Source organism: Salmo salar, chromosome ssa19 (assembly GCF_905237065.1).
Source record: "Salmo salar chromosome ssa19, Ssal_v3.1, whole genome shotgun sequence".
Classification (NCBI taxonomy): Eukaryota; Metazoa; Chordata; class Actinopteri; order Salmoniformes; family Salmonidae; genus Salmo; species Salmo salar.
In genome coordinates, this window is record NC_059460.1 from 55,828,609 (window position 1) to 55,841,467 (window position 12,859).

General features: G+C 40.6%; 1 protein-coding gene across 1 annotated transcript in view; it reads right to left on the minus strand.

The window, feature by feature from the left end:
- LOC106579262 (angiotensin-converting enzyme) overlaps window positions 1-11,996 on the minus strand; it is a 38,341-nt gene extending 26,345 nt beyond the window's left edge. The window contains exons 1-3 of the mRNA XM_014159018.2: window positions 11,518-11,996; window positions 3,146-3,313; window positions 2,841-2,928 (exon numbers count right to left, since the gene is read on the minus strand). Of these exons, the coding sequence (XP_014014493.2) occupies window positions 2,841-2,928; window positions 3,146-3,313; window positions 11,518-11,745 (484 nt within the window). The 5' untranslated portion in view covers window positions 11,746-11,996. The remainder of the gene's footprint in view (window positions 1-2,840; window positions 2,929-3,145; window positions 3,314-11,517) is intronic.
- Between the last annotated feature and the right edge of the window lie 863 nt (window positions 11,997-12,859).

Sequence of the window (12,859 nt, forward strand, 5' to 3'; positions counted from 1 at the left end):
ACACTTTTTGCACATTTTGTTGTGTTACAGCCTGAAGTAAAAAATGGATTCAATTGAGATTTTGTGTGACTGATCTACATTTTACACACACAACCCCATAATGTCAATGTGGAAGTATTTCAAAAATTAAGTATTCAACCCCTTTGTTCAGGAGTAAAAATGTTCTTAACAATTCACATAATAAGTTGCATGGACTCATTCTGTGTTCAATAATAGTGGTTAACATACAGATAATTGTATGTGTGAGGTACAGAGATGGGGTAGTCATTCAAAAAGTAAGGTCTCTTAATCGACCAGGGAGGTTTCAATGCCTTCCAAAGAAGGGCACCGATTGGTAGATGTGTAAAAATATATATTTTAAAAAGTAGACATTGAATATCCCTTTGAGCATTGTGAAGATATTAAGTAGGTTTTGGATTGTGTATCAATACACCCAGTCACTACAAAGATACAGGCATCCTTCCTAACTCAGTTGCCGGAGAGGAAGGAAACTGCTCAGGGATTTCACCATGAGGCCAATGGTGATTTTAAAACAGTTAAAGAGTTTAATGATTCTAATATGTGATAACAACATTGTAATTACTCAACAATACTAACCTAAATGACAAAGTGGAAAGAAGGAAGCCTGTACAGAATATAAAATATTCCATAACATGCATCTGTTTTGCAACAAGGCACTTAAGTAATGTGGCAAAGAAATTAACTTTTTGTCCTGAATTCAAAGCGTTATGTTTGGGGCAAATCACTGAGTACCACTTTTCATATTTTCAAGCATGGTGGGGGCCGCATCATGTTATGGGTATGCTTGTCCTCGGCAAGGGAGATTTTTAGGATCAAAATAAACGGAATACAGCTAAGCACAGACTAAATCCTATAGGAAAACCTGGTTCAGTCTGCTTTCCAACAGACACTGGGAAACAAATTCACCTTTCAGCAGGACAATAATCTAAAAATCTCAAGGCCAAATCTACACTGGAGTTGCTTACCAAGACGACATTGAATGTTTCAGTTTTGACTTGAAATCGTCTTGAAAATCTATGGCAAGGCTTGAAAATGGCTTTCTAGCAATGATCAACAACAAATTTTCACAGATCTTGAAGAATTGTAAAATGAATAAATGGGCAAATATTGTACAATCCAGGTGTGCAAAGCTCTTAGTGACTTACCCAAAAGGTGTTTCTAACATGTATTGTCTCAGGGGGTGAATACTTATCTAATCATATATAAGTGTTTTACTTTTTATAAATGTTAGCCTTTTTCTTCCACTTTGACATTCAAATATTTTGTGTACTGTAGAACTTTGGCCAAAAGTTACAATTAAATCCATTTTAATCCCCCTTTGTAGCACAAAATGTGGAAGAAGTCAAGGGGTGTGAATACTTTCTGAAGGCACTGTATTTTACAGGCTGAGCATAGGAAGTGAAGGTAAGGAAAGTTGAAGGCCACTGAACAAAGTGAGTTTGGTGGGGGGGGAAAAGCAATGGCTGGGGTCCCTGTTTGTTATTATAATACAACCCAAAGTGTTGTTTTGCGACACGCAACACCGGTCAGATTCTTTAGTTACCCTGGACCACATAATGTTTACATTAGTAGATTGTGAAATGAGGAATCATCTGGGGTGGAAGTGGACTCTCATTTTGGAGTGTAAACACATTAGCAGAAACCATTTCCATGAACTGGTTTGAAATGTATATTGGTGTCATAATCTTCGTCGTCTGAAGAGGAGAAATCATCAGACCAATATGTAGCGGGTATATTGCTCATCTTTGTATTTATTGAAGGTAACACACTTAAACAAAATAACGATGATAACAGTCCAGTAAGGTGCACAGCCTAAACCTGAAACAACCACCCACAAACACAAGTGAAAACAAACAGACTTAAATATGGCCTCCAATCAGCGATAACAACAAACAGCTGCCTCTGATTGGAGGTCATTGACAAAACTAACAGACATAGAAAAACTAGAAAACCACATAGAAATAGAAAACAGAACATAAACACACTAAACAAACACCCCTGCCACGCCCTGACCAAACTACAATAACAAAATAACCCCTTATACTAGTCAGGACGTGACAATTAGGGTGTCAAAATGTACACAGTGTAGCAGGCCTGTAAGAGCATTTTTGTTGATTTACGTCCATTACACTGTATAACATTGGTAAATTACTTACAGTAAGTGCAAAAGGGATTGTTTGGGTGCATTACTGAATTTTGCATGGAAATGGCTCTCACACAATCTTCTTTTGGCAATCATGATAGTTCACAATTAGTTTTTGGGCGGGCACAGCACACAGGCCAGGGTTTAAACCAACACTTAGATATTTGGGAATGACTGATGAAGTTGACGTGCTCTGCACTGTAGTCTGATGACAAGTAGCAGGACGTTTCAACATTCCTAAAGAGCTGAAATTGAACCACTTCGCCCAGAGACCTCTTCAAAGTAATTGCCCTCATGCTGTTTCTTTTTCTAACTTGATATAATATTTACCGCTTCTCTTGTCTTTCTTTTTTTGTACAACTATACCCCTCTTTGTTACTCCTTGCTAAGATGTTCCCCTACTTTTAAAAAAAATTGTTTTACTGGTACTTTTGTAGTTCTGAAAGCAGCACTCACTAGCCAAAAGTATAGTCTGTTTCTGTCGCTCACACATGTAAGTCATTGCTAATTGTCATTGCTAATTGAGGTAAGACAGTAATTCTGCTCATAGATTATGCATGTAAGAACTACACATGGACACATCCAGCCCAAAGCGGGAGGTTTAAAAAATACTTTCTTAGTCGCCAAAGTACCAGAGCATATCTTTAAGTGTAAATGCATGAAGACAGCCACTCACCTGGCTCAATAGACCAGCATTCATTAGTCTTTGGACACACTTTGGCGGTAGAGTATATTTCAGACATCTTGCTTAGTATGACGTTGTACTGGGGAAATAAGGAGATTGTGAAAAGACTCAATTACTCTCTGACTTCATTCAGACCTTGCTGATGCCATCCTTCAACAGCTGAAATAAACATATTAGGTTTTATAACATCTGCTACAGATATTCTGACATTTCAGTATCACATTATACACCACATCTGAGTCTGACTCAAAGCTTGTGATAACGCTCTGATAAGATGTAGACAATAGGAGACTGACCTCATTTCTTTCTCCTGCAGGTAGGTTAGCCGCTCCCAGGATATTGATCTTCTTGAGAAGCCTCTGAAGAGTCGTGTTGAAGGTGGCCAACACAGTAGGAGAGAAGTTATCTTTGACCTTCTTCCCCCAGGCTTCTGTGAAGGCCTGCTTCATCCCATCAGATTCCACCTGTAGACACAGACCGGTGATCAGGTTATATAATCTAGCTGCCCAACAGCCCTCGCTTCACAGCATCCCGTATTTTAGGCAAAGTAGCACACGTAACTAGTAGTCACAGTCCAAGGTGAAAATAGTACGCACAGGTACCATTGGCATCCAATCACTTGGGACATTGATATATTTTGTTCAGAAAACGATTAATAACCCTAACAAAACTACTTACCAGAAACAAGGAACCCATTAACTGTAGTTGCCCTTTTTATATAATGGCCACTCACACAATCATTTTCCTACTGTATTTTTCTTATTCCCTACTTCTGGTCTAGTGTTGTTAGACTGATTGCACCAATCACAGGCAAAGGCCCACAGCATATTGAATGTTAATGGGGATCATGACAATTAGCTGTGGGGCCAGAAGGCCCTCTTTGTGGCAACAGTTAAAGCACAGGGGTTGAGTGGGAGTACAAAGCAAGAGAACCCTGACCGCCGGATCAAAAAAACAGTGCCTAATACATAAGAAGTGGAGACGACTACTGAACTGGGAAAGCACCATCGCTCACAGTTCAAGGATGGCATACAGACTATATTGTTCTCTTGCTCTTACTACTGTATTATAACGATGATACACGGGTGACACTGGAAGGCAAGGCCGCTCAGAACATCACACACAGTACATAACGTTATCCTTTCAGTTCTGACACTGACCAAAGCACATTGAAGATGCATCAAAGGGTTGAGAAGCTCTAGCTAAGCCGCCTCAGTTCACCTTGGCTTCCTGCTTCTGACAGCTGATGTTTTACCAATACTGCCAAAAACTAGACTGTCACAAACATATTAGAGTTGTTTTTATTATCAGTTTAGGGTGTTTTTACAGTATAGTGAACTTCTCACCAGCAACACAGGGTGTATGCTAACCTCAAGATGGCACACAGTCACACATGCTAACACGGATGCATTACAATGTTTCCCTTACTGTGAACATGCCACCAGCTACAGTAGTTTGTGGTTTCTGAATACTCTATCACATTTGGGGAAAACACAAAGCAACTCCTTTCCCTCCTGAGTGTTTGTTCCTAAACTGAGTAAACTGGCCTTTGTGTACTTTTGGGCGCTCTCAATGCATTGTTAATTTAACCCATTTGAGTACCCTTGTTTTTTTTTGTGCTATTAAAAAATAAATCGCCTATTGAAAACCTACTAGTGCCCAAGCTGCCTTTCTCACTTTGTGTTTTCCTACAGGGAATCTGTCTACATCCACTGTGTTAGGGGTTGAAGAAGCTCCAGTCCAGTAGTTGTGTTATCTTAACCACAGAGCAAAGAGTCACTGTCAGAACACTGACTACACTGGGGCTGTCTGCAGTCACAGCCCAGGACATAGACATCCTGTCAGGAAAGTAGCTTCTGTTACTGTGATGTTTTCATTGAGGTCCAGCTTATCTGATGTGTATCTAACACCACTGATTAACAATGGGCTGAACGGAAAACTGGTAAGTGTTGAGGCCTTAACTCTGACCTTTCTCCTCCCTCTTTCTCTCTCTCAACCTCGGTTTTGCTGCCCCACACCCAACTATATTTCTATCTTTCTCTATAGGACAATAAAGATAAGGTGAAAAGCTGTTGACTGCCCTCCTCTCTCTCTCAAGGCCGTTGAATGTGTTCACTCTCTTATGAAAGTTTGCCTCCAATTCAAAGGCCCCGACTGTATAGTGTATCCAGCAAACAGGGGATGTCCTGAGGCCATTTGGCAACGTTTCCACCAGGTACCTTAACGGTTTTGGCACTACGTTATCCCTCTGACATTCTGAGAACGTTTTAAGAACATTGCATAATGGTTCCAAGGAAACGTTATGAAAGGGATCTTTGTCTAGTTCTCTGTAAGTTCCCAGGACATCATAGAGGACTGTCAGGACCTTTTTGTAGAACATTCTCAGGAAGTTTACATTTTACTAGTCCTTAGGACGTCGCGTGAAGTTGGGAACGTTCTCTGGGGGACCTTTTTCTAGTTCCCTTTTGGTCCCTTGGACGTCCCCAAGGATGTTTTTAGGACATTCTTGTTACGTTGTGTTATTGTCCCATGAAGCTCCCGTGATTGTCTCGGGTGTCCCAAACCATTATAAGTAAAGTAATGAAATGGTATCAGGGTTGTAAGGTATTACGCTGTTTAGCTAAAATAGTGTAAAGATATTGAATCAATGACAATATGATTACATTTGAAATAATCACTTAGTACTGACTATGTACCCCAATATGATTTAGGGTATGCTGATCTTTCTGCTGCGCACAAAGTCCTACCTATAATAAATCTGCACTTAACAAAAGAATGCCACCTGCACTGCTATTTAAATTAGCAGTTAATCTGACTATTCTCTCATTGATTTAATTTACTTATTTCAACAATTTGAGTTTTAGTATACTTGTCTAATGATGTTGGGCCATATGATTCTGTTTTAATGTTACTCCTGAATCACTATGTAAATATAATAGTTTGCATTCTGTGTATTTTTAACAGAGTTGAGATTTACTTTGAAGTGCAAAGTGTAGGAATTGGCCTATAGGTGAAATCAGTCATTGATACAGACGTGGTAGCGTAGCAGCCAAGAGGTTGTGAGGACATGTTAAATAATAACTACTGTAGGAATAAACTGTCATTTATGCCAATTTGGTCAAATATGTAAGTAAAAAAATGTTTTTGGGTGAAAAGCACTGTTTGGGTCCTTGACACAACAACCCAAGATCGTCCTTAAAACATCCTCGGGGACGTCCGCAGAACAGACCGGGAACTAGACAAAACCATTTTGTGACGTCCCGGGGACATCCTACCTACTCATTATTGTTTGCAGGGTAGTGTCATTGCACAAAGGGCCCAAGGGTTCACTCTTGTTAAGCCTCTCGTCAATATAAAGTTAATTTGTGAATGGGGAGGGAAAGATTTCCTTTCACGCATCAGTCAAATGTTCCCATTTTAGATTTGGATTCAGAAAAACTAGGAACCGCAGTCAATTTCAAGTGGCACTCTCAGTGTTTGGCTAAATTAAGTATCCATTTTTCTCAGAAAATCTGCATCCTCACTTTGTATGTTTTCAGATTTTCTGAGAACGAATGCTGCATTCAAACGTGCTCTATGAACGGTAAAGAAAGCCTCTTTGAAAGCAGAACACCATGGATTTGGTACCTGCTTTGACAGCTGTGGGTGCACACGTTTCATGTACTTTTTGGGTAGTTGATATTCCATCGGCGTTTCAAAGTAACTGATGGTTGCCCAAAACCAGCGGTGCTCTTTGAGAGTTGAATTTTCAGAGCCTAATTGAGATTTGTCCGGAGGGTTAATATATCTGCTGTTTGATCCTTTGCTCTCCCCGGCATGGGCTAATTTGCACTGAGATGAAATAATGTGTTCTGAGAATGCGAGGTTATCATAGGTGTGTGTGCATGCGTGCGTCCCTACGTGTGTCCACATAGAGATGCGGGGGGATATATCTAACCTAATTCAACTACCTACCATGCTTTACTATGGAACAGTATAAGAGTACATTTCGCCTCCGATTCAGAACATCAGCTTAATCCACTAGGACAAAGCTCATGTATGAGACAAGGACTGAGACAAAGATGAACTCAGTGACGTGGTAATCCCAGCCCAAGTTGAATGGAATGTTGGGGTTAACTCTTCAGTACATCCCCCCCGCCAGTCAATGTGACGGTCATGCCAATTCAGTGTCGGGGCCTGTGGGGAGGAGACTCGGAGAGAGACCTGGCAGGCTCCCCTCTGCCTGCCAGATCTTATAGAACGCAAAGCCCCTGATTCCCTTTGATCCCATCTTTGATGTGTAAGGAATAATAGCACTCATAACTGGCAACCTACCAGTCAGGCCAGAGCTTGCTTTTCTTTCACCTCACATCCTCGGCTCACTGTTGGATAGAGGAAAGCAGCGGGCATTGTGTAAGTTGACCCCGGTGACACAGGCTGGGTTCTGGAGAGGTTACACCTGTTGTGACCAACATGTGGTGGAGCCATCGTTCCATTCTAAGCCTGGCTAGTGAAGGAAAACCCTGTTGAGACAGCCGTCTGGCTAGGGAGAATAACTTGAGGCACAGATGCTCAATGCCTGGTGTTTTGTGTGTGCTTTTATCTCTCAGAGCTACAGAATACTGCCTCACACCTCTGCAGTTTCATTGATCCCTCCAAATGCCTGGATGGCTCTACTTTTTCTCATTTTTCAGTCTCCAGCAAACATAACCAGCCCATACGATCATGCAAATGTTCTCCTGCTAGCATATGGTGAGATGGGAGGAGCAGTAAAAGATAAGCTGGTGGCAGTAGCATGCAAATGTCTCATTACTCCACTCTGAAAAGTCCCATTTAAACCACACTACAGTCTTTTATTGTTTATCTTAGGAAATCCATGTTATAAAATGTCAAGTGCATCAACCTGTGAAATTGCATTTTGTACAATGCTTGGAAAATAAGCAGGCTTCTGAACTTAATAAAAATAACTTGGCCAATTCTCCCCTCTCCACACACACCACACCCCCCTCGGGCATCATTCAAGACTCGGAGACGCTCGAACCACATGTGTTTGGGTCCTTTTGATGATTTCAGAAAACACACAAGCTGAGTTGGCAGAAATGGGAGGAACTGAGCATATCATTTTGGATGAGGATGAATAGTGTTGGTTGTAAAGCCGTGCGGGGCTCAACCCAACAAACATCCCTCTATGGGTGCTGTTGTCATACAAGGAACCAGTCCGGCCCTGGCAAACACAACTCAGTAACACTTTACAGTACCCCGATAAAGCCTTTTTTTACCAGCTATACAACATTCACAAAGCCTTTTATGAATGCCTACATAAGGGAGGATACAGTAAAGTGTTACTGTAAGGGTGGATGGTAGGCCCCTTACTTGCCCTGAATGGTTCAGGCTGTCTGGCTGGTGTTGGTTAGCAAGGAGAGGCAGGAAGTAGAATATCCAGTGCATGTTTATTTTAAGGGGATAATTCACCCAAATTACAAAATGACTCGTTGGTTTCCTTACGCTGTAAGCAGTCTATGTACAAGGTATGACAGCAATCCATCCATTGGTTTAGTTTCCCTGGCAGTGGCTGGAACTGTGGCACAAATCCCATTCAAGCCATGGGACTGATATTAGGATTTTTCGCGCATAATGTTCAAATCATCTATAAGTGACATTGGTGAGCTTCACAATACATTGGAGATCATTTCGGATGATTTGAACGTGATGCACGAAAAATGTAAATATCAGTCTGATTACAGTCTGATATGGGATTTGTGCCACAAATGCTAAAACGTTAGCATTTGGAAACAATGCCAGGGAAACTAGACCAAATCATGGTTTTCGGTCATACCTTGTCCATAGACTGCTTACAGGGTAAGGAAGCCAATATGTAATTTTCTCTTTAAGGCTCTTGGAGCAAGTGCAGGTATTTACAAAAGGTACAACTCATCCAACAAGATGCTGGACCAGGCTCAAAGTAAAGTAATGAAACTGATAGAAACTAGTCAAAAGAAGATAAAGACTGACAATCGATCAGTCGTGACTAGCCCTAGGACTCACAGCAGAGACAGATGGACATTTTGAATTCAATCTCTTATAAAGCTCTACACCTGAGCATTTATACTCTCCAGCCACTGGAAACAACAGTTTAACCCATCCAGTGGTGGATGGGTTAATAATAATAAAACATTAAAAAAAGTTATATTCCTTTCTATTTTATTCATTTGAAAGAAAGCCTGTCCTTTTAAGAGTGACTGATGTCACAGCTAGCGCAAGCTAGCAGTGTTAATTAGCCTTACTCCCAAGTTCAGTTTGCCACCTGTGGCTATGCAGAGAATCTCTGGTTTGCTAACATTATTATTCTATCTGTTTTATCCTTTACTGTGTGTGAATGCAAGAACTGCGAGTACATCATTTGTTTCCTTATGTTTCTTGACGAAGTTGTCAATGTTTTAGTCATATTTTCATCATTGTACAGAATATTATGCTAACTAAGAAACTACTGTTAGCCACATTTTGCCTGTCATCAGACTAGCTTGCTAGCTAAGTTGTAGCCATGTGTATGTTGTTTTTGAGTCATTGGATTGTTATCGCAGAGGATAAATGTTTTCTTGTTTGTGCCTTTATAATAGGCAAGTCAACCCCGTTTTCATGATTTCTGGTAGCTCATCAAAATAAATCACATGTTTTTGGACTCAATCAGCAGTTTTTTGCAGTTTTTTTTTTCAGCAGTATTTTTTTAACTAAGTAGAATACTATTGGAAATGAATGTTGAAAGTTCTATTCCTAAAACATACTGTAAGTTGAAAATGATGCTGTTGCTGCTTCCCATTGACAATAACCTTTGATAAATAGCCCGGTGTCAAAACACCGTTGTGAAGTGTCCAAATCAATAATCCGTTTGTGATATCTTAAAAACCTAAACATAAAATATACTAAATACACATACATGTGCCACAATAGTAATCATATCATTTATTTGTATTTTTACGAGCACCTTAATCTGCATATGCACCACCCATATTGATTAGCGGGGAAATCAAGTTGTATGTGCTGTTTGTAACAAACAATTCAAAAACCTAATGGAACTGGAAATATTGTGTATCACTCGTTAGAGGACAACATGCTGAAGACAACCAGCATTCTACAACGCCGTAAGACCACCAGCATGTATGACAAAATCAAAGGTACAAAACCAATGATATTGATCTGTTTTAAGCGATCGATTTTGTGTCATTGTGATCACTATTGGTTAGTGATGTTAGTATGAACGTTAGAGGTAAAAAGGATGTGGTCAAAACATGAGGTTCTGTAACGTAGTAACCCGTACTGTCTAAATAAATCAACATTTCAATTTAGGCTGATTGTGTACACACATTTCTCTCTAGTTTAACCATTCACAGAGTTAAAACTTACTCTTATGCACAATTTTAACCAGGCGCTCTAGAAAGAGCTCCCATAGTGACCGTGCAGCAAGCCTGTTCATTCGCCCTGCCTACTTTATTAGAACCCATCAAGCCATAGTATTGATAATATTCTATTCATTGTTATTTCAGACCACATTTGGATAAATACAGCTTTATTGGACAATCTCACAGCTAAATATTGCACAGAAACCTGCACATTTATGTTGAACTGTAATCAAGATTAAAGACCAGAAAACTGAAGAACAGCCTCTCTCCTGTGTCTCCTGAGCACAATCTCCATATATTTGCCTACTCACACCAGTGATAGTTCCCTGAGGTTCTCACACACCATCATAATATTGGAGTGATTCAAGGCTGCAAGTTCATTTGCAGTGTGACCAACTGAGAAATCCTATCAGATTTTGGACCCAGTCCTATTGGACTCCTATAGGATTCTAACCTATAGAATTGTATTTTATAGGATTCCAATAATTATAATCCGATATAAATCTGACAGCATTTTCTATAGGATTTTTTGACTAGGGTTGAGCCATGGGGTAAGTTAAGCAAATTGAAGACTTTTCTTCCTAGGCGTAATACAAGGCATTATTACTGGGATATGAGGTAACAGTGCCTGGTCTATGTTAAAAGTGTTTTAAAAAGTACAAAGTGTTAAGCCTGTCTTAAAATATGATTCAAATACAAACGCGGTTATGAGTGGACATGGTTTTAAAAAGGTAGTGGTAGTATTTATTTCAGTACAGACATTTGTAGGTGGCTTAACTTACCCTGTCCCGCGGCTCAACTTACGCCAAACCCAGAGAAAATTGTGCCAAGAGACCACTTTTTGGACAAGCTATGTTTTCAACACTAATGATTACATAAATTCTGATTATTTCCAGGGATACAAACATCCTAAAATATGTAGATATCTTCGTTAGAAATAATAATATTTCCCTTGACTGAGTAATGCTGAATGCAAAACAATGGCTCAACTTACCCCACTCTCCCCTAGGGTTATTTATCTTCAATGTTCAGGAACGATTTAGTTTAGATTACATAGGTATAACCTACTCAACCAAAATGAATGTTTGGTGAGGTGACCAAGCAATTATATCAACATGTATACTGTGTAATGCGACTAGTGAGGAAGCACAGTTAGCTTTCTCACAGTTACTCACAACAAACGTGTCCATAGTGGTTAGCTTTGGACTGAAGAGGCCAACAACTAAGTAGTTAAACAACTGTCAACATTTCATTCAAACACCTCTGTGTGCTGTGTGGGGGAGGGGTCCTACCTTTTTCTCAGCGTTGTGGGTTGTAATGTTGGTCTGGTATGTCCAGCTGGCCTCTTGGTTTTGGTAGATGACCAGCTCAGCGGCGGTATTGTAGGCAGTGACAAAGTCCTTGGCCCCGGCCTCTGTGGCAGGGAAGGTCCCTGGTCCCCACTCAGGTGGCAGGACAAATTGACAGAGTCCCAAGAGTGGCAGTAGCACAACCACCGCTCCCCAAAGCATTCTGGCCATTCTGGCCCTAGAGATAAGTGGAGAAGGCTAAAAATACACTTGTTGCTGTGAGAGTAGAGTAACTAACACCTTCCCAGGGTTTTTCTCATCCAAGTCTCCCTCCTGCTTCTCCTACTGCCTCTGTCGGTTCCTCAAATGCTGTGCCGCCACAGCCGGCTCCTTTTTAAGTGGCTAGCAGTCTAACCCAGCCCACACTTTTCTGCAGCCTTCCCCTTTCCACTTTCCAGCACTGCCTGCCTGCACACTTACTAACAGTACAGGAGAGTGGGGTAAGTTAGGCCAAACGGTTAGTTGAGCCACCCCTTGGGAAGATCTCAATCACATACTCCTCGCATGCTCTCGCCTCGTCTCCTTCTCAAAACCCATTGGAGGAGAAGGTCAGAGGGAAGGGACCTCTGGTTGCTCTCACCCAATGGGTTTTGAGAAGGAGACAAGGAGAGAGGATGCGAGGAGTATGGAATTGAGATTTTCCCCTACTTTCTAGGAAACCATACACAATGTTTTCATGTGATTTTTAGGAAGAGGTCATCATGTCATGGAGTCTGTGAAGGAAGAAACTACATGGAAAAAGTTGTTATAGGTTTCATGATGCTTGTATCTTAACCAAAGTACGTAGATCGTTTTAAGATTGTTTTATACATCAGTTGGGGGTCTCTATAAGTTACAATATGAGGTCCTTAACCTAGGATGAAAGTGTATCCTTGTGGCTGTGTGGGCTAATATAGTCAAAATGTTTGCATTGGGGTTGAGCCAATCGCCACCATACCCCATACAAATGATGAGTACATTTTGTCAGTTTTATGCATAGTATTTTTAGATTTCTGCATATGAACTCAATATAGCACTTTTTTTTGTTACATCATGCCCCTTCTATAGAAAAGTAAAACAAGCAGGGATCTTGAGAGCGGTAAGGAAGAAGTCCATTTGAGCAGCAGCAAGGGATGAAAAAATTTGACTGAATGACACTGAAGAGGTACATTGACAAAAAAAGAACCAATGTGCCTGTGTGAAAGAGAAGCTATGATAGAGTAGCAGAGGCACACAAGGTCTTATCTGATGGAGTCTGAGCTTGCTGAACATATCAAGAATCTTACAAACCAGAATTTTGCGTAGC